Raw genomic sequence first — 25,688 nt, forward strand, 5'->3', positions numbered from 1 at the left:
CGCCGCCATCCTGGAGGAGGCCGCAGCTGCCCCCACCAGCTTAGCCCCCCCACCCCGGGTGATGTGTGGCTGACAGCCCGCTCAGAGGGGCAGTCCTCGCAGCGGCCCCGCCCCTCAGAACCTGCTGCGGGGGACTGTGACCCTAAGACAGCTGCCTCCCTCTTGCCCAAGGCGTCTGTCCAGCGGGGCCTCGGCAGGGCTGGGTCCCAGGGCGGCGTCCTTACATGGGAGGGCGGCAGCAGCTTCCTCCTGCCGGTGCTCCTGAACTTGTGCAACCGTGACAGGTGAAAGTGCTCCTGTCGCCATCAGTACGTGACGCTTCTAAGAACAGCAGCGTACCCGGCCCCGCTGCTGCTGCTGCGTGGAGCCCACCCTGAGCCTCTCCCTGCCCCCTCCCAGACCTCGTCGTCCCCGCTCCTCCTCCCCCCGTAGCCTCTTCAGGTTCACCCCATGCCACTCAGGCCCCCCTCGGCTCCCGCCTCCCGCCTCCCGTCTCTAGTCTGCCTCCCGTGTTGGTCACAGCAGGGCTTCCTGTCAGTCCCTCTCCATCGCTGAGTCCGTGGCACCTTGCACAGTGCCTGGAGCAGGCCCCGGTGTTGGTTGGAGGGAAGGAGTTTTCTGAGGCAGGTGCTGGGACTCCCCCACCCCAACCCTGGTTCCTGAGACTGGGGCAGAAAAGGCCTCAGGGCTGCTTGATGCGGGGGGGGGGGGGGGGGGGGCTTGCTCTCCAGAATGCGTGCTACTGCCTCTGGGGCTAGCATGGCGGCTGGAAACGCTGTCTTCACTTTCTTTTCTGTTTTAAAAAAAACTTAGTTTTGGGAATAGAGGGAACGAAATGTGAACAGAGCCCTCTGCTGGCCACCAGGAGCTCCTGCACCCTGACGCTGCTGGAGGCCGTGTGATGGGAGTGGGCTGCGTCAGGGGACATGGGCCGTGTGATGAGGGTAGGGGGGCCGTGTAAGGGGAGAAGTGGGCCAGCCGGGGCCCTCCCCACCACGATTCCACAGCATTACTCATCGGAGCAGCCGGGCGCGTGGAGCCTGTTTTCGATTCTTATCTCCCTGGTGATGGCTCTCAGCCAGGGGGCAGATCAGAAAACAGAATGTGTTCATTTTTTAAAAACCAAGGTACAGGGTGCGCTTCTCCGAGACGGGGCGCCGTGGGTTAGATTATCCGTGCAGCTGAGCTGGTCTGGCTTTTGTGCTTTTTTTCAGGGTTCATCTCAAGTTTCTCTTTCTGGTTGAGCCATTTTTTTTTTCAGCATTAATAGCTAATGGGGAAGAGGAAGAGGCAAAGTGGAACCATGTGGCCTCACAGACGCAGCCCTCGCTGTGGCCGGAAGCTTCTGATTTGTGTCTCCTTTCCTGTGATCAGCTGTTGGGTAGATAGCAGGGACGCGCTCCCTGGGGACAAGGGAGGCATGCGGTTCTTCTGTTTTCACCTCTCACGTGTCCGCCCTTGGACGCTGGCAGTCACCCCGAGTCACCCCGCTGAGGGGTGGTGCCAGCTGTGGGGTTTGAGCTGTTCGGAAGCGGGAGGCAGGTGAGGCAGGTGGGACCCACGGCTCGCTGCCTGCACCCAGTACCGGAAGTGGCCTCCTCCCATGTGGGGTGAAGAGGTTGGTGGAGCCCTGCATCTCCCCCCAGAAGGCCCCAGGGCTGTTTTATTCCAGCTCACTGGAGTTGCGTTTCGGTGCCCCCAGCAGCCTGCGTGGGCTGCCCCTCGGGTGTTTCCCGAACATTGCTCAGGAAGGCCGGGAAGCACTGCCCCTCCTTCCCGCAGAGGCCCTCCTGCGCCGGTGGCTGCAGAGCCCGTGCCGCACGTGCCCCGCCGTGAAGCCTCAGCTTTGTTTGGACCTGTCCTTCCATTTAAATTGTGTGCAAACCCATGACCGTGAGACGTGATGTGGTTTCTTCCACGGGTCTGAGCACTGGACGTGAGGCGGGTGTGGGGCGGGGCTTCCGGCGAGCGTGGGGATGGACTAGGTGACTGCCTTCATCCTGGTTCAGCAGGACGACCTCGGCCGCAGGGTGAGTGTCCACTCACCCTGGAGTGGGGACGGGTGCTGGGGCCCAGGGGCCCATCTCGGCCTCTGGGGCGGAGTCAGCACAGCGCAGCTGTGGAGCGTGGCAGGAGATAGCGGAGGGCAGTTGCAGAGCGGCCGTCTTGGTGAAGCTGGAGTGCGGCTCAGCCCCGAAAGTGGGGTGGGAGGATTGGGAGAGGCTGTGCAGTCCTGTGTGACGGCTGGGACGTCTGCACACCCAGATGCGCTTCCTGTGTGCTGGGGTGCACGTTTAACTGGCCGAGCCTTCACACAGTGGCTGTGCGCGCCAGGTCAGGACTGATGCACCTCGGGGCACCTGCTCCGCCGCACCCCTGCGGCCCGGCTGTGTAGCCCACACTTCCCGTGACAGCGACGGCACGCACGTTCCAGAGCAGGTTACCGTGGATCAGAAGAGACAGGACTGCTGGGAACACGGCGCACACCCCCGGCCCAGCCTGGGCCTTGATCTGGAGGGGCGCGCTTGTGCAGGGCTGGTTGGCTCTGTCACGCTCCAGGCATTTTCCATGGTGGAGCAGATGCCCACCGTTGGTGAGTCCTGGGCTGGCTCTGCAGGGTGGTTAACGTGAGCGCTGTCTGAGGCCGGCTGGCGTCTGGCTGCAGACCTTTGTCAGTGCAGGCCCCGCTGTTCGGCCGTGGGGTGTGGCTGGGGCCCGCCCTCTGCGCTGTGCGGCCGACGCCCAGGCTCCCAGCGCCGCTTGGTCCCGTCTTGGTGCTTTCCCAGCGTAGAGCTGTTGTACTTGAGATCATCTGGCTGTTGGCACCACTGGAATGTGAGTCCTGACAACAGATCGATCAGGGGTCTTATGCTCACTCATTTGTTTGTTTAAAAATGGAGTTGATTGGAATTGGAAAGGCTCCAGGTTCTGAAGCTCCTTCCTTCTCTCCGCCCTCCCTCTCAGGCACAGCGTGGGAACTGGGGTGTAGCAGTGGGGGAGGCTGGAGCCCCTGCTCTGTAGGATGGACGTCCCTGGGGGGAGGCGGGCAGCAGCGTCACTGGGAAGTGAGGAAGCAGCCTACGTGCAAGGGGGACGTCCCTGGAACTGTTTGGAGCCATCAATTAGCCTCTTGGATAAGGGTGAAGTCAAGCCTCTCTTAGACCGAGGGCCCGCCTGGGGAGAGGGAAGACAGCTGCCGCAGGTGGAGCGTGGGTCAGGAAGCACTGGATTCTCCAGGGTTGGTTTGCGTCCAGGGTCTGTGAAGCAGCCTCTCTCGCGATGCGGGTGTGAGGAGGAGGTGTGCTCTGTTGCGCACAGCAGGTGGTCTGGGCGTGGCCGGTGCTGTCCTCAGTACTGAAGACATCCTGCGGCTGACCCTCAGAGCCATGCGGCATGAGCACCTGTGTGGGTTTCCTGCGCTCGCTTCACAGGTGAGGAAACCAAGTCCTAGGAAAGCAAGCTGACCTCCCCAAGCCCACCAGGCCAGGCCACTCGGAAGCCGGAGCCAGGAAGGCTTAACCTCGTAGCCTGTTTGCTTAGTTCCAACCCCCACAGACGGCCACCTCCATGACTGACCTCAACCTTCTAATCTGTGAAGTGGGGATAAAGCTCAGCTCCTTCCCAGGAAGAGTGGTGTGCTGCCAGAGAGGGACCAGCATGGGGCAGGCCGCAGAGCCATGCTAACCGGGAAAGTCGCCCCCGTTGTTTCCTGTGCTGTCCCCAGGCAGCTGGTGTCAGGAGAGGGAATTCTGAAAGCCAGCCTTGCACACGCAGGCCAGGGCTGTGTGCAGGAAGCACACCACCTGCCTGCAGCAGCGTTTGTGCGAGCCACAGGACAGCACGGGGCAGCGCTCTGCCCAGCTGAGTCCCAGAGCCCCCTGCGAGCCCGCGGGTGGTCTCTGGGGCAGTGGTGCTTCCTGCCCTGTCCTTGGGGTGGCGACAGGGCCTTCAGGAGGACGCGGCAGCTGGGGGCGCCGTCGGCCACTCTGCCGGCTATGTTTGCCACGCTGGGAAGGGCTGTTGGTGCAGCTGGCAGCCCCTTGCCTGGTAACTGATACTGTGGGGCCCCCGTCACCCCAGGCCCATGAAACACAGAAGTCGGCACAGCGAGGATCCGTGTGGAAGTGACTCAAGCCCGAAGGAATCCATGTCTGCAAGCAGTGCCGTCCCGTGCTGGAAGCTTTTGTTGGGAGATGGATGTTGGAGTTGGGAGGAGGCGGCCAGCGGCCTGGTTACCAGCAGGGCTGTGCGTCCGGATCCGCAGCCTTTGCCCTGACATGGAGGCCTCCTGTCCCCCACCGTGGGGCCATCCTGCTCTGGAGGCGGCCCCTGGGCCCTGGGCTGGGCAAGGCCCGGGGGACGCCCTCTGCAGCACATGGACTTGACCGCGAGCCAGCCTGGTAATGCTTGGCTGGGGGCCTGGAAAGTATGGTGAACTCCACCCAGCGCGGGAGCCCGGGGGAGTGCTCCAGCACGCACGGGTTATTCTTCTCGGAGTTCTTGGGATTCCTGTGCACACGAAATGTTTACTTTCTCCTCGGGACTTCAGCTTGTACCTTGCCCACCCGAGACCAATAGCAAGCATATCCATACTTAAGTTTACGAGACCACCCTGGCGCCCAGGTAATTAGAGTTGCACACAGGCTCGGGAAGGGAGGCTGCACTGGAGATCACGCCCCACTGTAACTCAAGAACAGGTTTCTTTACAGAGGGACACCGTTGGTGTCAGGCACATGTGGAACAGAACAGAACAGGCCCCGAATGTTGGCAGGGCACCAAGGGCCAGATGTGAAATCCGCCAGCCGCTTCGGCCGCAGCTGTCCTCCACCAGCCCGAGTTGCAGGGGGGCTTTAACCGTTTCTGCTTCCCCTTCTCCGCAGGTCCCCAGTCTGTGTGAAGACCTCCTGTCTTCTGTGGATCAGCCCCTGAAGATCGCCAGGGACAAGGTGGTGGGCAAGGATTACCTGCTGTGTGACTACAACAGAGACGGAGACTCGTATAGGTGAGCGTACCCACCAGGAAGGCTGCTGGCTGCCCCTGCCCCCGGCCGGTCACGGCCATGGCCACCGGCTGCAGCAGCCCCAGGACCACACGGCCTCATCTTCCTGCTTCCTCTCCTCCTTTGTTACGTGTTCATCACGGCCAGGAGTCTGGAGTGCATCCGAGATGTGGCCGTCTGACTGCTGCCCTGTGCATCTTGCAGCCCAGTCGAGGGGTGGGGGGATGTTGTTCACATAGCAGAAGGCCTGCAGGGCAGGGGTGCATGTGCTGGGGACCCTAGGCCGGGAGGGCTCTGTGGCTTAAGGCATGGAAGCTCTCCCCTCTTCTTCCATCCCCACGCCCAGGGCAGGTGACCAGGTGTCGCTGGGCTGCACCAGAGCTGTGTTCATGGCTGAGGCCGGCGGCGTTATGCTTGCAGCCAGTCTGGTGCCTCTTCAGACCCGGGCAGCACAGAAGGGGCCGTGGTTGGCCCCAGGAGAACTTCCTGGCGGAGGTGGTGTCTGAGCAAGATTTTCAAGCCAGTCCAGTGTCCTGTGATGGAAATCTGTGGTCGGTACCTGGGAGGGTGGAAAAACACGGGGTGCTCCAGATGTCGAAGGCCACCTTAGCTGGCTGGGTGGTGAAGCTCTTGGGAGGGGGCCCAGGTGCCTGGAGGCAGAGGCAGGCGCAGGAGAAGTTACCTGGGGTCAGCTCCCACCAGCCTTGCAGCGGTGGGACTTGGAAGACCACTGTCTGGCCTTTAGTAACGGCGCCCGTTCACCCAGCTGTGCGCTCTTCCAAGTCTCCCATCTGAGGAGCTGATGTCCCATGAGGAGGCCAGGCAGGAAGTGAGCAAACGCATAAAGCACACAGCGTGTGACGTAAGTTCTGTCATAAAGCGACTAAGGAGAACTAGGGAGAGATGGGCCGGGTGAGCAGGGAGGGGTCCCCTGGAAGCGGTGAGCCCCAGTGAAAGGTTCAGTCCTGCCGTCAGCCAAGGCCAGCACAGGGTCTTGAAAGCCAGGCTGAGGGTTAGTGGGGAGGTGAGAGGCCGGCACGCGTGTGCTGGGGGTTAGTGGGGAGGTGAGAGGCCGGCACGCGTGTGCTGGGGGTTAGTGGGGAGGTGAGAGGCCGGCACGCGTGTGCTGGGGGTTAGTGGGGAGGTGAGAGGCCGGCACGCGTGTGCTGGGGGTTAGTGGGGAGGTGAGAGGCCGGCACGCGTGTGCTGGGGGTTAGTGGGGAGGTGAGAGGCCGGCACGCGTGTGCTGGGGGTTAGTGGGGAGGTGAGAGGCCGGCACGCGTGTGCTGGGGGTTAGTGGGGAGGTGAGAGGCCGGCACGCGTGTGCTGGGGGTTAGTGGGGAGGTGAGAGGCTGGCACGCGTGTGCTGAGCACGGGCTCATCGTGTGCTCCGGAGATTTGGTTGGCACTGCCTGTCCGAGAGCCCGGCCCGTGTTTGACAAGCGCGTTCCTCTCCTGGTGTCACAGGGAAGGTAGGCAGTGTGTTCCGGCTCAGTGTGGAGGCAGTGAGCAGGGGCGAGATGGGCGGCGTTTTTGGAGTGGAGCCGGGAGCGGGGTGAGAAGGTGCTCCCAGGGCCGAGGGCCTCTGCAGCTGGCCGTGCAGTCACGCGGGGCTCCTGGGAGCTCGAGGTGCCCGTTAGATGCAAGTGCAGATTCCCTGTGGACCACAGATGCATCACAGTTCCAAGAGAGCTCTGGGACATCCAGCCCACAGGTGGCCAGACAGCCCTGGGGCAGGTCAGGTTCCGTCCTGAAGGGCTGTTCTGTGCCAGGCACGGTGTCCAGGCGCAGTCCTGTGCGGGAGCCCCTGAGGAAGCAGGGGAACCACCCCGGAGAAAAGTCCTCAGAGACGCACCCTCCCGCACGCGGGGTTCAGAGAGGGCTTCCTGGAAGAGGTGGTCCCTGAGCCGCGCCTTGCTTAGTCGACGCCGTTTGTTAGCTTTTCCCCCCTGGAAGCCGCAGCGTGCTGTGCACGGCAGCTGTCCCGCAGGAGCCTGTGGGAGGGTGGGGTTGTGTCCCTGCCCCGGCCAGGCCGGGCTCCCCCCCCCGGAACCCTGGGTCTCGGCAGAGGCTGCCCTCCTCTCCCCGGCCGTGGAGCCGGCGAGGCCTCTAACTCTCCTGTGTTTGATCCGTGCTTAAATGAGATCCTCATGGCGTGGCCGCTGCCAGCAGCGCCGTTTGAAACCTGTTAGCTGAAACAAAAGCCCCCTCGGAGGGAAAGGGGAGGCCTGGCTCTGAAATCGAAGCGTTCCTGTCCATCTGTCTTTTTTCACATGGCCTCCGTTTAAGCTCTGCAATGTGTTCTGAGTGCCCCCTCCACGGGGAGCATTCTGGGTAATGTTATGATTTTTCCCCCAGCTGCAATTACCACGGCTCCAGGACTAACGGCGTCTGAGAGCCAGGAGAAATGTGGCTTCCAGGCTCCTGGAGGATTCCAGGCCCCGGCTGCGGGAGAGCTGGGCTCCGGTGCCGGGTCAGCTCGGCCTCCACTTGAAAGCTGGCGGGGGGCAGGGCTTCCGGGAAGGCGCGGGCCCGGCTCTGAGTGTGCTGAGGGGCGTGGAGCTCACTCCCTCGGAGGAGGAGCCCAGCCTGGCTGACAGGGCTGGTGACAGCCCCCTTCGCCACACCTGTCTCTGGGTCAGTTGATGTCCTCAGCCCGCTGGCGTCTCTGGCAGAACGGAAAGCTGCACCATGTCTGAGGGCTGGGGGACCAGCAGTGGAATCCGTGTGGGTACCACCTCCCCCCACCAAGCAGGGCGGTCACTGAAGCCTGGCTCTGTGCCGGGTGCTGGGCCGTCGGGGCCATGGCAGCCGGGCTGTGTTCTCACCAAGGTTCCTGTGGGCCAGGGCGAGGGAAGGGTGAGAAGGTCGCCTCTGTGTGGGAGGGAGGAGGGCGGGAGCGCATTCATCCTCTAATGAGTGTTTTAAATGAGCCTGCGTCTGAGTGCCGGGCACTGAGTGACCAGTGAAGAACGAGACCAGGGGCACCTCCTTCCGCGGAGACTGCCACGCTGGCGGTCCAGACCAAGCCACAGCAGAGTAGGACGTCGTCCTGGTCGCTGCAGACCACTGGGCACGCTCGGTTGCATGTGTGCTTGCAGGAGGCAGGTGTGCTCGTGGGCCCTTCATCCTCTCAGTTCTGCCAGGCAGCGCTGTTGAGAAGGCGAGCAAGACAGGAGCTGGCACAGCAGCCTTGCCCGGAGCAGAGAGGCCTCTCGGGAGAAGGAGGCACCCGCGGGGGCGTCACCTTGTCTTCCAGGCCGTCTGGGCTCCCAGCTGGTTCCTGCGTGACCACTAGAGCTCACACTGGTGCGGGGCAGCACGGAGTGTTTCTCCCCATTCTCGCAAAGGCTCCACCAGCTGGGGGTGGCGAGTGGGGCAGGAAGGAGGGCTTGCAAAGGCTCCTTCTGCCTTGGGGTGATCAGGAGCAGCTGTGGCAGGGAGACCCCCTCCCCGCCTTGCCCTTGGTGACCCGGCCCCTGAGAAAGCAGGCACCTCTGTCCCGCGGCAGCTCGCAGGAGAGGCGGCCCAGCTCCCTCTGACCCCTAACTCAGCGTGGTTGCCTGGTGGGGTTGGCCCCAGGAAGGAAGCTGTCTGTGCACAGAATTCGTGAAAGCTGGCTTCAGGAGACGGCCCTTGTCAGAAGCCTCTTTGGCGTCCAGAGTGGCGTGAAGGGGCGTCGTCGGCAGGAGCAGCGGACGGGCAGTGCAGGATCCTGATGCTGCGGACACCGAGAGACTCCCAGCCCCAGGCTGTCTGCTTTTCATTCCTCTCGCCTTTTTAACCGGGTCCTTCCCTGAGCCCCTGCTGGAGTCACCAAGGGCGTCTTCTCCTCACCCGCTTCCCACACGCTGTAAGGAGGTCTTCGCAGAGCCGGCGGCAGTCAGCGAGGGAAATACAAAGGAGTCGGAGAAGGCAGAGGGAGGAGCTGGCCTTGGCGGCCCAGTGCCTGCCCGCGGGCGCGCCATCGGCCCTCCCCTTCACTCCCACAGCAGCCTCTGCTCACCGCGCGCTCGAGGCTCAGCCAGTGGAGACGCTGGCCGAGGGTGCACAGCTGTGGGGGCTGGGCTGCACACCCCTGCTCTGCCCCTGCTCGCAGGCCCTGCCTCCATGGAACCATTCCCATGACCTCCTCTTCCCCCCACCCCCAGGTCACCATGGAGCAACAAGTACGACCCTCCATTGGAAGATGGGGCCATGCCGTCCGCGCGGCTCAGGAAGCTGGAGGTGGAAGCCAACAATGCCTTTGACCAGTACCGAGACCTGTGAGTTTCGTGCCCCTCCCGAGTGGGCAGGGCGGGGCGCTCCTCAGATAAACAGATAATTGGGTCAGTGTGGAGGTGACGGGGGCGCACACCTCCCGGGGGGCTGCTGCTGCTGCTTCTGGTTCCCCGCGCCTGCTGTGTGAGACACAGGTGTCTCAGACCTGTCCTCTCCGGCAGGTGGAGCCCCCGCATTTCAGGGGTGAAGAAATAGGCGTGTGTCCAAGGCAGGGCCAGGGCTGCAGCTCTGTTTTTACCGAACCTTGCGCCACGTTCTGCCCAGCAGCCCAGGGCCCTGCTTGCCCGCTAGTTGCCAGGGCAGCGGGAGTCACTGTCCCGAGCTGGCTGGACCCCGGCCGTCCCTCTAAACGGATGTGCTGGATCCCGAGCTGTGTGACCCCGGCCCATCACAGTGTCCCCTGCCCCCCAGCACCGCCCCACATGGGAGCAGCCTCTCACTCAGGCGCTCACCCTCTGGCAGGGTCTGTCCCGCGGGTCCCAGCACAGCCGTGATGTCCATGATGCTGAGCAGAACTGCTCAGAACGGAGTCAGCGGCTCCGTGAGGGACCAGGCAGCAACATTTTAGGCTCTGCAGGTCTGTTAAGGTCTCTGTTGCTTATTCTTTGTTTCCTTTTTACCTGCAAACCCCTTTAAAAATGTAAAATCTGCTTCTCGAGCCTTGAGGCTGGTGGGATGTAGCCTCAGTCTGTAGCCTCCCCTGGTGCAGGAAATGGGCAGGAAAACGGAGACGAGAATGGAAGCGCCTGAGTGGGGGTCCGCGCTCTGCAGACGCCGCCATACCTTGAGTGTGGTGGTCCGCCCTCCCCCGATGCCGCCATACCTCGGGTACGGCGGTCTGCACTCCGCCGGGTGGGCAGCTGGCGTGGCTGACTCACTTGGGGCACTTCGCTCTAGCATTTTTTTTTTTTAAGATTTGTTTATTTGAAAATCAGAGTTACAGAGAGGCAGAGGCAGAGAGAGAGAGAGAGAGGTCTTCCATCTGTTGGTTCACTCCCCAAATGGCCGCAACAGCCAGAGCCATGCCAATCCAAAGCCAGGAGCTTCTTCCAGGTCTCACATACGGGTACAGGGGCCCAAGGACTTGGACCATCTTCTGCTTTCCCAGGCCGTAGCAGAGAGCTGGATCGGAAGTGGAGCAGCTGGGTCTCAAACCGGCGCCCATATGGGATGCCAGCACTGCAGGCCAGGGCGTTAACCTGCTGCACCACAACACTAGCCCACCCTTTTTTTTTTTTTTAAGAGTTGTTTGTTTATTTGAAAGTGTTACACAGAGAGAAGGAGAGGCAGAGAGAGAGAGGTCTTCCATCCGCTGGTTCACTCCCCAAATGCCCACAAAAGCCAGGGCTGGGCCAGGTCAAAGATGAGAGTCAGGAACTCCATCTGGGCTCCCATGTGGGTGACAGGGACCCAAGGACTTGAGCTGTCACCTGCTGCCTCCCAGGCTGCACATTATCAGGGAGCTGCATCAAGCAGGGGAGCTGGGAGTCAAACCCGGCACTGCGGCGGCGCAGGTTGCAGGCGTCCCTGGCGGTGGCCTAGCCAGCTGCACCACAGTGCCTGCCCTTGCACGTTCAGTAAAGCTTTTACTTTAGACAAGGGGAAACACGACACTTCTCTGACAAATTCCCTCACTACACTGACATGCCAGAGCTGTGTCCGTCACATGCTGCATTTTACATGGATCGTCTGCTTTGATAATTTTTTTCCATTGAGAGAGCAAGTATTCCCATTACTGGTTTATTCGGGGGCCTGCGATGGCAGGAGCCAGGAGCCAAGAACCCAGTCCAGGTCTCATCTGTGGTGGGGGAGCCCGGTCCAGGTCTCTTCTGTGGTGGGGGAGCCCGGTCCAGGTCTCTTCTGTGGTGGGGGAGCCCGGTCCAGGTCTCTTTTGTGGTGGGGGAACCCGGTCCGGGTCTCTTCTGTGTGGGCGGGAGCCCGGTCCGGGTCTCTTCTGTGGTGGGGGAGCCCGGTCCAGGTCTCTTCTGTGGTGGGGGAGCCGGTCCGGGTCTCTTCTGTGGTGGGGGAGCCGGTCCAGGTCTAGTCTGTGGTGGGGGAGCCGGTCCAGGTCTAGTCTGTGGTGGGGGAGCCAGTCCAGGTCTCGTCTGTGGTGGGGGAGCCCGGTCCAGGTCTCTTTTGTGGTGGGGAACCCGGTCCGGGTCTCTTCTGTGGGGGCGGGAGCCCGGTCCGGGTCTCTTCTGTGGTGGGGGAGCCGGTCCAGGTCTCTTCTGTGGTGGGGGAGCCGGTCCGGGTCTCTTCTGTGGTGGGGGAGCCGGTCCAGGTCTCTTCTGTGGTGGGGGAGCCGGTCCAGGTCTCGTCTGTGGTGGGGGAGCCCGGTTACTGGAGCCATTCATTGCCTGTCGCTTCCCAGGGTCTGCGTTAGTGGGAAGAGAGAATCGGGAGCAGAGCTGGGAGTCACACCCGGGCACCCGGGCACCCGGGCACCCGAGGTGCTCAGATGTGGGTTGTGGGCTTTATTATTTTCCCCATTTTGTTTGGAAGGCAGACAGATCTCTGGGTTTGCTCCTCAAATGCCTGCAGCAGCCGGGGCTGCATCCGCTTGAAACCAGGAACTCAGAACTCCATCTGGGTCTCCCACGTGGGCAGCAGGTGCCCATCTGCTGCCTCCCATGATCCGAGCAGGAAGCTGAAGCAGAAGCAGAGCTGAGTGGCCAGTGCTGTGGTCCAGCGAGTTAAACCCAGCCTGTGGTGCCGGTCCCGGCTGCTCCACTTCCGATCCCGCTCCCTGCTAATGCTCCTGGGAAAGCAGCGGAAAATGGCCCAAGTGTTTGGGCCCTGCTACCCAAATGGGAGACCCAGAGGAGGCTCCTGGCTCCCCACTTTGGATCAGCTCAGCTTTGGCCATTGTAGACACTTGGGGAGTGAACCAGCGCATGAAAGACCCCTTTGTCTCTCTCTCTCTTTGTACCTCTCTCTGTAACTCTTTGAAATAAATAGAACGGATCTGTAAAAACAAAACAAAACAAAAAACAACAACAACAAAACAGAGCTGAGCTCAGCTGAGCACTCTGCCCAGGGACGCAGGCATCCCAAGCAGCGCCCTAACCACTGTGCCAGATGTCCCCCCCCACCCCAACGTAGCTGTGTTTAGTGAATTCCCGCAGGAACCTCTGGGGTTAAGTCTTACAGATGAGACTCTAAAGGTCAAGTGACTCACACAAGACCACAGGACAGGAGCGCAGAGCTTGGATTCGAACCCACGGTTGCCTGAGTTCTGCGCAGATTGTTGGTTTTCACAGTAGAGCAGGTCTCTGTGTTTAAAGGGTCTTACATCTAGCACTTCGCTGTGTGATAGCTCCTTCCCCAGTGCTCTGTTGGTGTTCATGTTAGTGGATATTTTCTATATTCTTTTACCTGGTCACTTGGCAAGATACCAGTCCAGCTGTTCAACAAGAACGTGCCAGTGGATTGGATTCCTGTTAAACTCATGCTACTGATGGTAGAACAGGGTGGCAGCAGCAGTGACCAGCAAGTGGCTGTGCCCCGAGGAATCCTCTAAACAGCCCTGGGCCAAAGGAGGGGAATTCAGGTTCAGAAAGGGGAGGAAGCCTGCCCGATACCACACAGCTGTCAGTGGAGGGACGGACAGAAAGCCAGCTCCAGACCGGCCTGCCGAACAGGCCTGCAGAGGGCTGGGGTGTGTCCTGCACCCACAGTGAGGTCCTCGCCCCCATGGCCCCGCCCCGCCACTGTGGAAACCCGAGTGGCAGGCGCTGAAGTCACTGAACTGAATGTGCTAGGTGTGTGGCAGTGACAGCCTGGAGTGACCCACTGCCCTGGGTAGAGTGGGAGGCTCCAGCTACGTGGAGGGCCTGACTGTGCCAGGGTCTCCAGTGCTGGTGCCCCGGACCTGTGCACCCCTGGATCTCTGAAATTGCAAGTCGGTGTGAAAGTGATTTTGGCCGCTTTTGTGTCCTTACCAAGTCCTGCACCAGGGATCCCGTCTGCCTTTCAGCCAAGTATGAACGTGGACGCGATAGCAGATTCCACCCACAAGGGGGCTGGCTTGTTCCACCTGCTGCCTCCCAGCCCGGGACGCTGCTGGCCTCGCCCCTGGTGCACTGTCAGGAGCTGCATTCCGTGTTTTCCCGTTAGACTGTGTGTTCAGGGCGGACGTGGGTTGGGTTGTTACTGCCTTGGTAAGTGGCTGGCACACATTGCCCTCGGTGTTTTGGTCCAGGCCAGAAGAGCTGTCTGAGCTGTGGTTTCCCCCACTGCCCACCCCAGCGCGAGCAGCACCTGGTGGGCGCCTCCCGGCGGCTTGATGAGCCCATCACGTGTGCATGTCCCCAGTGTCACTGAGGACTCTTCCCAGTACCCCCAGAGTCCTCCTGCTCTGGGTAACAGGTGGTCACGGAGCACTCCAGGGCTCACAAGGCTGGGACACAGCAAGGGCTGGGCTCACCCCACCTCCAGGGAAGTGTCCTTTGTAAATTTTACTTTAAAGATGTATTTATTTGAAAGAGTTACAGACAAAAGGAGAGACAGAGATCTTCTGTCTACTGGCTGGCTCCCCAGGTGGCTGCAGCAGCCATGCTGGGCCAGGCCAAAGCCAGGAGCTTCTCCAGGTCTCCCATATGGGTGGCAGGTCATCCTCTGCTGCTTTCCCAGGCCATTAACAGGGAGCTGCACCAGAAGTGGAGCAACTAGGACATGAACTTGCGCCCACATGGGATGCCAGCATCACAGGCAGCCGCTTTACCGCTAGGCCACAATGCCAGCCCTGGAAATGCCCATTTTTAAGGTGGCTTTTTTTTTTTTTAAGATGTATTTATTTTATTTGAAAGGCAGAGTTAGAGACCGAGATCTCCCATCCTCTGGTACACTCCCCAAATAGCCATAATGGCTAGAGCTAAACTGATCCAAAGCCAGGAGCCAGGAGCTTCTTCCAGGTCTCCCATGTGGGTGCAGGGGTCCAATCACTTGGGCCATCTTCCACTGCTTTCCCAGGCCATCAGCAGGGAGCTGGATCAGAAGAGGGGCAGCCGGGACTCAAACCAGCACCCGTGTCCCTTGCACACTATGGGTTCTCCCCGCGTGGTAGGAACCACAGACTGCAGAGGCATGCAGGTGGAAGCTGTCCTTAGGACACCAGCGTGGTGCTGTCCTCCCCCCAGCCCTGGGGAGGAACACTCCGGGCGCACCTGTGAGGAGCTTTCTCCCACGCAAGATGAACCTCCCTATTTTGAGTCTAAAATTTATGAGAACAAACTCCTCTTTGTTTCTGAAGACATCCTGGGGTGTTGCTCACTCTAGAAGCTCCCGGTCTCGAGGGTCCCCAGAGGTTGCTGGTGGGTCATCAGAGACCACGAGCAGAAGGGCATCAGCCAGGAGGCCCTGAACTTGGCTGGCCCTGACCAGCAGCCACCCTGGGCTTTCTAGGGACCAGAGGGGCAGCAAGCAGGCCTTCTGTGCCCTATTCCATAGGACCCAGCCTGGTGACCCTGGGAATGAGACCACTCTTCAAGGAGTCCTCTGCGTGTCTTCCTTTCAGCGGGCAGGTGGGCTCTGGCGGAGGACCCTCTGTAGGAGGAGGCATTGCCCCAAAAGCCCCTGTGCCTGCTGGCTGGGTCACTCAGAACTGTCGCGGGAAGGGCTGGGAGATGACTTGCCTCCTCACCCCCGCCGGTGGAAAGAAAAAGGGTGGTGGTAGAGCCACCACTGCACAGCAGGACGGGCCCAGGATCGTGCCAGGGACTGGGGGAGCTGAGGCCGTCATTCCCAGGAGCAGTTGTGTCCCCTGGCCTAACCAGGAACCCGCAGTGCTCTGGATCCTGGGGTCCTGAGGCATCGCAGTCAGGTCTGTGTTTGGCTTGGGCTCTGCCTTCCAGCCCCCTCCCCCGTCAGGTGACTGACAGCTGCCAGCCTCAGCCTTGTCGGGCCCCTGAATCCTCTCAGTGTTGTGCTGCCGGGACCTTGGAGGGGGCTCCGACTTGACCACCTGCAGGAAGGCCACCCTGCACCTCGCCGTGTCACTCTCCCCAAAGCTCTCAGGAACCAGAAAGCCAGTGGCCTAGGGGCCATGACCTTGCCACGTGCGAGGTCTGTGCTGGGCAGGCAGCCCCTGCACACAGCGTGAGAAAGCCTCTTGGGCGCCTTCCCCGTTCACCTGCGAGCCCAGTAACCTCGTCCTTCCTCCTCGCGAGGAAGGTGAATGGAAGGAGACCCTGTCCTGAGACACCATCGGGGCCAGGCGCTGTCCCGTCCCGGCCTCTCCCAGCGTCCCTGCCCTGGAGGAGGAAATCTTCCTCCCAGGACCGTCTGGGAGAGACAGGCTCCTTCTCCAGGTGCTAGGCCCTGCAAGGTGTGGACTCTGCAGGGAATCAGAGCTACTGCCCAGCACCTGGTGGCAGATGGCGAGCGGGATGGAGCTGAGCCAGGGTGGCTGACCCCCGGGGGTGTGCCCTTCCCCTCTCCCCTGGGCCGGACGCAGTTTCTCAGGCAGACTTGACCAAGAGGGCCAGCACTTGTGGGTGAGGCTCTTCCCCAGGGTGGGCAGACTGATGAGTAGGTGCCCAGAGAGGCCGCCCCATGTCCTGCCCCATTCCCTCTGGAGTCCCCTGGGCCCTGGTTCTCCCGTGCCTCCTGAACCCCTTGTTGTCATCCTCGGAGTAGAAAGGGATCCTGTCGTCCTCCTTCCCCCAGCTGTCAGCTACCCCACCACCGTGCTGGAAACGCGTAGGTGACGGCTGTGTCTCCAGCGTGCTGCGGCCAGAGGCGGCCTCGGTTGCTTTCACGCCACCTTGTGTTGCGTCCGCCTCCACCCTGTCCCCACCTCAGCTGCTCGCGTTCCTGTTTCCCAAGCGCTAAGACGGTTGCTTTCCTGCGTCTGGTGGAAAGGCTGGCTTGGGGCAGGCAGTGTCACGGCCCTGCGCACCAGGCAGCCGCAGGGTGGCCGGGAGCACGAGCTCCTGGGTGCGTGCCCTGTGGGCGTGGGTCCTTCTCTCCCAGCAGAGTCAACACTGCTTCTCTGGTCCTGGGCCTCGTCACCCCTGCGCTATCCATCTTTCTGGGGAGAGACGGAAGTAGCGCCTTCCCTGTGGGGTATGCGCTTGCCGCTGCCAGAGGAATGGCACGCTGGCCGGGCGAGCCGCCCTTGGCTGCCAGGAACCCCGAGACCGGGGCTTTGATAGTTGAGGTTCCCAGAGAAGACAGGAAACCTTGCCTGCCCGAGCTTTCATGCCGGGCCTCGCCCTGGCCTCTCAGCCCGGCTCTGCCCGAGACCAGATGTTCTGACCGAAGGGGCCGGCACCGCTTTCTTCCCAAGCTGATTGCTCCCATCTGCACCAGGCATCTTGCCCTGTGCTCTGCAGTGCGTGGCTCTTGGCTTGGAGCAGATAATACCTTCAAACACGCGGTTGCAATTTATTGGCCTTATAAGTTAATTTTAGTGGGTGTGCAATTGATTGAAATCAAAGTTTAATGAAGGCCAGAGTTTGGAGTGGAGGAGCAGGGTGGGAAGGCACTTGTGTTCTTTCTTGCTTCAGGTCTCAGATAATCTTCAAAAGCTTTAATTAGCTTTTCTGCTCAGCCCTGCACGTCTGGAAGAGGTTTGCACGGTGCTTGTGACAGCCCTGGAAGGTGCAGGCTGTGAGGGTGTCCCCGGGCTCTAGCCTCCGCTTGCTAGGGTCCTCCTGGGATCCCAGTGGTGTCCGGCCAGGAAGGGCAGGGCAGGCCTACTTGTGTGTGAGACATTTGACCCCTCCGGTTCATGGGGCCTTGGAACTGCAGGTTTGCAGATGCCTTTCCTGCCCCTAGGCTGCTAAAGGGTGGCCCCGTCTTTTAGACCTGAGGCCCAGGCGGTGGGGAGATTTTAATGTATTGGCCTCATTGGGAATTGTCGAGGTTGAGGCAGGGGGAGATTTTCGGAGCAAACAGCAGAAGCATGGGAGGCAGGTGGCTGAATTCCAGGCCAGACTGCAGAGTGGGGAAGACATTTTTTTAAGATTTATTTTTATTTGAAAGAGTCACAGAGAGAGGTAGAGACAGAAAGGTCTTCCATCCACTGGTTCACTCCTCCAAAGGGTGCAACAGCTGGAGCTGGGCTGATCCAAAGCCAGGAGCCAGGAGCTTCTTCTGGGTCTTCCACGTGGGTGCAGGGGCCCAAGGACTTGGGTCAACTTCTACTGCTTTTCCAGGCCACAGCAGAGAGCTGGATCAGCGCCAGCCCTGACGTTGGCTTTGTTTTTTTGTTTGTTTTGTTTTGTTTTTGTTTTAAGATTTATTTTGTTTTATTTGAAAGGCATAGTGACACAGAGAAAAGGAGGAAAAGAGGCCTTCCATCCACTGGTTCACTCCCAGGTTGGCTGCAACAGCCAGAGCTGGGCCAGGCTGAAGCCAGTAGCCCGGAGCTTTTCCAGGCCTCCCACATGGGTGGCTGAGGTCCAGCTACTTGGAGCCTCTGCTGCTGCTGTCCCAGGCACGTTAGCAGGGAGCTGGATTAGAAGTGGAGCAGCCGCGACTCACCAGTGCTCTGACGGTGCTGGCCCAGGACCTTGCCTTCAGAAGGGATTCGGATGTGAGCCTCTCTTCTGCCTCTGCTCGCTGACTGACACTGGGCAAGTAAGCTGCCCCCTCTGGCCTGTTTACTTGCCCATCCCTCAGGGCTGGGGCTCCTGCTGACCCCTCCCAGGCGTGCAGTGATCTCATTCTGCTAGGGTGACAAGATCCTCTTGGTTGTGCCGTTTCCTGCGTGGATGTCTGATGTTCTGTACATTTGTGACCGTGGCTGTGAGGCTGTGGGTGGCAGACCTGCCAAGACAGCAAGGCCATGTGGTGTCACTGGCCATGCTAGAAGCCTGCACATCTGGCTGTGCCCCACCCACAGCAGGACTTTGAGGAAGCTCCGGAGGATTGAGTTGATGACAGCCACTTGGTCCCCCTCAGCAATGAGGAGGACACACAAGGTGCTGGTGGCTCCCGTCCATGGTGACTGGAGGGAGAAGCACCTGGCGTCATTCACCAGGTGTTCACCGATGCACTTGGGTGCAGCTGTGATGGGCTCAGACCCAGCCCTGCCCTCAGGGCTGTCGTTTTAACCTAAAGGCTGATTAGATGTACATGGGAACACGTGAAGAGACAAGCCAGACACTTGCACAGTTGGATCAGTGCTGTGAAGGAGCAAAGACCAGGCCCTTGGGGAGGGACAGAGAGTGCAAGCCCCTTCCCGTCGTCTGGCCGTGTGAGACCTGCCGGGGGCCCATAGTGGAGTACTCCAGTTCCCTACTCCAGCACTGACTTCAGCTTTCGGTTAATAAGGGAGGCAGCAGTGGTGACTCAAGTGATCGGGTCCCTGCCGCCCGTGTGGGAGACCTGGGTTGAGTTCTTGGTTCTTGGCTCCAGCTGGCCCCAGGCATTGCAGGCATTTGGGAAGCGAAGAGCAGACCCTGTGTGTACAGTGTGTGTGGGAGTTAGGAGAGAGAGAGAGACGAACTCTGCTATTCAAGTGAAGAACATTTTTGCAAGGCCCACTTTCAAGCCTGTCCTCCAGGAGCTTGGGAGCGGGGAGGGGTCCCACCACTGCCTGGTGAGCATGGCTTCTGACGCGTGAGCTGCACGTGTGCCTTCTCTCTGGGCGCCTGCACCAGCCGGAGCTCTCGGGCTCCCCCACGCACCCTTGCTTGGTTTTGCTCTGTGTCCTTTCTCTGTAACACTTGACACAGGTTACGTGGCTGTGCCTGCAACTCTGTCCTCCGTTTGTGGGTTGGAATCCTCGAGTCTTGGATGGCCGTGGGGACCCTGAGCCGGCCACGCAGCCTCGCATGGGAACGTCCAGACAGGGTTCTGAGTGTGGAAGTCACGTTGAAGTCCTAAGGCAGTGCTGTCAGTGAGTGCAGCTGGAGCAGGCTGCGGGGGGAGAGAGGCACACAGGCGCGGGTGCCAGGTGCCCAGGCTCGGGCGTCACTCTGGAGGGTGCCTGGGACCCGGCAGCCCTGTGTCTGTCCTGGGAAAGCCCCAGACACAGTTGGGAAGTGGGGGAACTGTGAGCAGCTGGCTGAGAGTGCAAGCCCCTTCCCTTCGTCCGGCCGTGTGAGATCTGCAGCGCAAGCTCCCTGTGCTGCCCACTGCCAGGAAGGCCAGGCGGGGCTCCCGTGGTCCGCGGGGTTGTGCCTGGCGAGGAGTTTTGTGAAGTCAGGCAGCAGAGGCAGCCTGTGGGGATGCAAAATGGGCAGGAAAGTCCTGGAGCTAGGGGCCGGCGCCCTGGCTCACTTGGTTAATCCTCCGCCTGTGGCGCCAGCATCCCATATGGGTGCCCGGATTCTGTCCCGGTTGCCCCTCTTCCAGGCCAGCTCTCTGCTGTGGCCCGGGAGTGCAGTGGAGGATGGCCCAAGTGCTTGGGCCCTGCACCCCATGGGAGACCAGGAGGAAGCACCTGGCTCCTGGCTTCGGATGGGTGCAGCACCGGCCGTAGCGGCCATCTGGAGAGTGAACCAACAGAAGGAAGATCTTTCTCTGTCTCTCTTTCTCACTGTCTATAACTTTACCTGTTAAATAAATAAAAAACTTTAAAAAAAAGAAAAAGAAGAAAGTTCTGGAGCTAGAGGGACGTGGCTTTGGCATGTCTGCCTGCACCCGCTGCCGACTCAGCTGAGTCTGTGGCTTTTGCTTGCGGAGGTCGGAGCGTCTCCCAGATTTCAAGGATGCAGGAGGATCCTGGGACAGGCACCGCTTGCAGGTCCCCTGCTCCAAGGTGAAGATGGGAGAGGGCTGTGACGCTCAGTGGGTGTCAGTGTGTATTTTGGTGTTTTCAGCCATGCACTCGGAGCACCTGGGGAGACCCCCAGCCCCGCTGCTGTGAGCCTGGAGCTTGTGCAGAAGTGCCGGAAGCACTTGACAGAGTGACTCGAGCTTGCTTGGGTTGTGTTATTTTAATTGGATGGGGAGCCAGGTCCCGAGAAGCGCTCCTTGCCCGTCTCCTGGACTCAGGTCCACTTCGCCTCTCAGCTTTTGGGGGAGTCGCGTTGTCTCTGCTTCCTGCTCTGCTCTGTGGACTGCACCTTCCAGGCCCCTGCAGGGTGCCCCGGGACAGCTTGCATGTCACACCCCTCCTTGGGGACCCAGATGGGAACACCCACCGCAGGTCCCTTCATCTGGCACCCTCAGGCTGCAGCCCAGGGTTTGGTTGCCTTGGCCAGCCCATCTGCTAAGAAAAAGCAAGATGGAAAAGAGGAGTATGGGGAAAATCAAGTTTGTTTGTAAACGTGATCCCCCAAGTTGGCATCCGAGGACTCTGATTCTGCAGGAGTTCCTGAGCTCCTAGGACCGTGTGGCACAGTCACGTGCTGGGGTGGAAGTGGGGGCTGTCCCTCCTGTGGCCAGGCCGCTTCATCCTGCCAGCTCCCCGTGCTCCTCGATGGGAAGCTGCTTTGTGGAAGTGCGGCAGACCGTGGTCTCACAGCCAGCAGCCCCCGTGAGACAGGACCCTCCAGAATCCCCGGCACGGGGCACTCTGGTGACACAGTGGGCTGCCTTCCTCCTCTGGTAGCGCATGTGCAGAGTGTGGTGTGTGCATGTCACTTGCAGTCTGACCCAGTTCTGCCCCCTGTGCTCCCTCCCACCCTGGCTGGGATGTCTGACGATGCCCAGGCAAACCTGGCCTGGAGGCAGAACAGCACCCTGGATCCTGCTCTGAGAAAGGGCTCATTCCGTTAGCTCTGAAAGAACGTGGCAGCGCCCCTCGCACAGATGGGTCCTCGGAAGTGGTGGCTTCGGGTGACCGGGATTACTTGGAAACCCGAGGGGTAGGGTGGACCCAGTGCTGCTGAGTGTCAGCTAACCATTGGCTCCCAAACAAGCGAGAGCCAGATCGGGCCCCTCCCGCTGCTCTGTTGTCTGAGGGCTTTGTTATTTCCCCTGAAGTAGAGAAGGGAACGCCTTCTAAAGAGAGGCCGTAGGAGCTGCAGCCACAGTCCAGATGTGCGCCTTTACGTGCAGCTGGCAGTAAGCTCGAGCGTGCCTAAGCCAGTTGGTATGTTTGCTCTGGGGTTGGTGCACCTGTGTGTACCGGGAGGAATTTCCGCAGAATACCTGTCCCGTGTCTGCAGGCAGGCTCTGGACACATTCCGTAAACTGTGGTGAGAACAGCTGCTCTCAGCCCGCAAACGGGCGATCGGGTTTCAGCGTCATGTTAGAGCAGGCCAAGTCCAGCCAGGGGACGCGGGCGTTGCATGCGCACCCCCAGCCAGTGGTACTTGGGTTTTCGACCCAGGCTTCTGGGTGGCTCAGAGCCCCCAAGGTTGCCTTCTTCCCGCTGAGGCCGGCACTTGGGGCTGTCAGTGGTGTCGTCGTCCTTGCATCTCCACGAGCGGGGGCCACGGTTGTGCTCCCTGGCCGTCTCCTGGACTCAGGTCCACTTCGCCTCTCAGCACAGCCAGTGCAGGGACAGCAGACGCAGGAGGGCCAGGCCGCCCTGTGAGGGGGAAGGCTGGGTCTGTGGGTCCTGGCGAGCCGGTTAGGGATTCTCCTCTCTTCCTGGGGTTGCATTGAGCTGTTCCCACCGCTGAGTCCCAGTGCCCGTGTGCTTGGAAGGACACTGAGGGCGCTCAGAGAGACTGCTGCCGGAGCTAGGCCGCTGTCTCTGGCCGGGTGGGAACAGAAGGGAACGGAAGGGTGTGATCCGAGGACCAGAAACGCCACCACTGGTGGAGCAGCACTAGCCTCCAGGCTTCCTGTTCCCTCTTCTTGTCATAAAACCCAGCACACAGGGGCGTTGCCATTTGAACTTGTGCCCATAGGACCTCGACCTCGTCCTCGTCCCGTCCAGCCACCAGCTAGGGTCAAGAGCGTCCCTCGTGACTGCTTGTCCTGCTGCTTCTGTTCATTGAACTCAGCAGCGGAGCAGGCCGTACACCTGCTGGAGGACGTGGGGTCGGGAAAGGAGACTTGCAGCCTCCCAGCCCTGGCCCTCCAAGAGCCCAAGCTCCTGACTTAGCAGCACAAAGTGCGGGGCCTGCTTGCTGTAACAGCACTAATGTTTCCAGTCTGAACCCCAGGATGTCGGTCAACGCCCACCTCACACGTACACTCTGTCTCTCAGCTCCCTGGCCACTCCCTCATTCCAGGCCAGGTTGTGGGCGTTCCCATCTGTGAGTGACCCCCAGCTTGAAAGAAGAGCCCAGTGGACTGCCGGTTTCCCCCCTGGAGCCTTCACCGTAGCCTCCAGTGCTCCTCCTAGGAGGCCTCGGGATTCTCTGCTCCCTAGATCTGAGCTCCTCTGCACTGCCTCCCACTCCCCGTGCTCTGTCCCAGAGGCTGAGCCCTCCAGGGAGGGGTGGCCTAGCCCTTCAGGGAGGGTGTGGACGACAGCGGATCCAGAATCCCCAAAGACTGGTCAGACTGGTGAAGGCTCCTCCACGAGGCTTGTGGAGAACACAGTGCAGAGTGATGGCCTCGCATCCACTGTGCCTAATTCTTAAGTATAGGAAGAGACGATTCCATGGCAACACATGAGAAAAAAGCTGAGTGTGCTGATATTAGTGAGCTCATCTGCCTGTGGGTGGAGGAACCAGTGAGCCGAGAGATGTGTCCACAGTGGAGTCAGGGCGTTGTCTTTGTCCTCGTCACCCAGGCATTTGGCCTCGTGGTCAAGATGCCCACACACCACAGCTGAGCACCTGCTTCCCGCCTGCTCTGGCTTTCAGTTGCAGCTTCCTGCTCACGCAGCCCGTAGGGGGCAGTGTTGGTGCGGGAGATGGTCTGCAGCGGATTCCTGCCCACGCATACGGGAGACCTGGAGTGAGTTTCCAGGTCCTGGCTTCAGCCTTGGCCCAACTGTAGCTTTGCAGGCCTTTGAGAAGTGAACAAGTAGACGACGAGAAGAGTGCTCACATCCTCCACCCCACCCTACCCCGTCTCCCTCCCTACCCCGTCTCCCTCCCTCCCTCCCTCTCTCTCTCTCTCTCTCTCTCTCACACACACACACACTCACTCACTCACTCACTCACCCACAAATTTTTAAGTTACAAATAAGAAAAGAAGGACATTGACCACGGGGCATGTATTAAGGTGGGGGAGGATAACCAAGGTATCCCCAGGGGACTTAATGACCTTCTTATGGAGAGGAATACTCCCCCTCCCCAAATAGGACAACCAAAAGTGTCTCCCGTGACAAACGTTACCTGGGGTACACATTGAGAACCTCTGCCCTGAAGGTTTTCTCAAATTAGAAACAGCTGGGGTGGGGGGGAGAGGGCACTGTGACATAGCAGGTAAGGGCGCCAGTTCGAATCCTGGCTGCTCCACTTCCTGTCTTCCTATCCAGCTCTCAGCTATGGCCTGGGAAACCAGTGGAAGATGGCCCAAGTGCTTGGGCTTCTGCACCTGGAAGAACCCCCTGGCTCCTGGCTTCAGATTGGCACAACTCCAGCCATTGCAGCCATCTGGGGAGAGAACCAACAGATGGAAGACCTCTGTGTCTCTCTGCTTATCTAACTCTGCCTTTCAAATAAATAAATCTTAAAAAAAAAAAAAAAAAAGTGAGCTGGGGCTGATGTTAGGGCGAAGCATCCTATATGGGCGCTAGTTCGTATCCCAGCTGTTCCACTTTTGATCCAGCTCCCTGCTAATGGCCTGGGAAAAGCAGCGAAAGACAGTTCAATGCTTGGACCCCTGCACCCATGTGGGAGACCCAGGTGGAGTTCCAGGCTCCTGGGTTCTGCCTGGCCCATTGTGGCCATCTGGGGAGTGAACCAGCAGATGGAAGATCTTTGTCTCTCCCTCTCTTGGTAACTCTTTCAAATAAATAAGTAAATCTTAAAAAAAAAAATCATACGAGGATGGGAAGGCCAGACAAGAGAAAACTTAGTTAGTGCTTATGTAAGTCATCTTTAGATGCATAAAAGGACCACATGGAGGGAGTAGGCATCTAGCCCAGCAGTTAGTCCACATCAGAGTCCCTGGGTTGGGTTCCCGCTCCAGCTACTGAGTCCAGTTCTCCGCCAGAGCACCCCTGAGAGGCAAGATTCCTGCCACACACGTGGGAGGCCTGAGTGGCAGTCCCAGTTCCTGATTCTAATCCTGGCCATTGCAGTCACTTGGAGATTGAGCCAGAGAATGGAAGCTCTCTGTCTCTCTACCTCTCTCTTCTCCCTCCTTCTCAAATAAACGAAATATAGGAGGTACGTGTGTGGCACAGCCGGTTAAGCCTCCACTTGGGAGCTAGTATCCTGCATAGAGCACTTAGTTCAAGTTCAGACCACAACGCTTGTGGTGCAGCTTCCTGCTGATGTACACCCTGGGGGGCAGCAGGTGATGGTGTAAGCACTTGAGTGCCTGCCATCATGTGGGAGACCCAAATCGAGTTCCTGGCTCCTGGCTTTGGCCTAGCACAGCCCTGGCTGTTGGTGGGCATTTGAGGAGTGAACCAGTGGATGGAAGATCTATGTCTGTCTATGTCTCTCTGCCTTTCAAATGAAAATGTAAAAAATGAAAGATAATCCTTAAAAACATAGGGGCTATGAGAGGAAAGGGCATTAAGTTCTCTTCTGTATAGTTCCAGGAAAAAGGGCAGAGGTTTTCGTGCAAGTCACAGAACTGTTTGAATGGATCAAAATGGGTGCTCAGAGTCTGCCTCTGTAGGCCCTGAAGCAGCCAGGAAGACCTAGGAGTTGGAGCTGGGAGCTCGGATCCAGGTCTCTGTACAAATAGGGAAACAGTCATGGGTGCCAGATACTTTTCCTTGCTTTCACCTGGCTTTATATAATGAGGCCGACTACAGAAGAAGATTCCCATTCCCAGCACCTGTGGGGCGCCTCTCGTAACCCCCTCTCTATCCTGGGTCCTTGGACGCCCTCCACCGTGTCAGAGCCGTGGAGCCTCTGGCCAGGGGTACGTGTCTGCCAGGGCCCTGGGCCTGAACCAGGCCTGCAAAGGTTGCTCCGCCTGCTAGTGCCCACAAGGCGCGTGCTAGTGAGGTCGGAGCCAGAGTCCCTTCCTGGCTGGCACTGCTGAGCCCTGCTCCCCGCAGGTCCGTCCTGGCCTTGGTTCTCTGGCGGAGGGCTGCAGCCTGTGACACGAGACCTGCTGGGGGCCTTCCCCAAAAGCAGTTGCAAGGAAGGAGCCAGCCTCAGAGTCCATCGCAGCCCAGCGTTGGCCCAGACAGGCTGGGCCAGCGTCGGCGCCGCCCAGAGTCCTGCAGCAGCTTCCGTCCTCGGTCTCTGCACGCCTCAGCTCCAGACGCTCTGGGGCAACCACTCTGAGTGTCTCTCCCCTTTTGCACACCCCCCCCCCCCGAAGTCCTGTGGTTGAGGAGTTAGCGACACAAATCCTCGGTGTGTGACAGCATGGTTCCGGAAGAGCGACTTTCAGGGAGCGAGCACAGACTCCAAGAAGGGAGACTGCCGAGATGCCGACAGACAGGCAGCCAGCCCATCCGAGGGTCCTGCCAAGC

The 25,688-nt window shown here is 59.9% G+C and overlaps 1 protein-coding gene across 5 annotated transcripts in view; it reads left to right on the forward strand.

Moving 5' to 3' along the window:
• The window catches only part of CAPZB (capping actin protein of muscle Z-line subunit beta), a 119,207-nt gene that overhangs the window by 75,622 nt on the left and 17,897 nt on the right, over positions 1–25,688 (forward strand). For 4 of the 5 annotated variants that reach the window (XM_017346515.4, XM_051858034.3, XM_089301421.1 and 1 more), the window contains exons 3-4: positions 4,881–5,002; positions 9,151–9,264. In XM_017346515.4, the coding sequence (XP_017202004.3) occupies positions 4,881–5,002; positions 9,151–9,264 (236 nt within the window). Of the gene's footprint in view, positions 1–4,880; positions 5,003–9,150; positions 9,265–23,561; positions 25,039–25,688 lie in introns of those variants that run through there. The other variant, XM_089301422.1, reaches the window with a different exon arrangement.

The sequence above is a fragment of the Oryctolagus cuniculus genome, chromosome 7 (assembly GCF_051225735.1).
Source record: "Oryctolagus cuniculus isolate XC-2025 breed Fujian yellow rabbit chromosome 7, ASM5122573v1, whole genome shotgun sequence".
NCBI lineage: Eukaryota > Metazoa > Chordata > Mammalia > Lagomorpha > Leporidae > Oryctolagus > Oryctolagus cuniculus.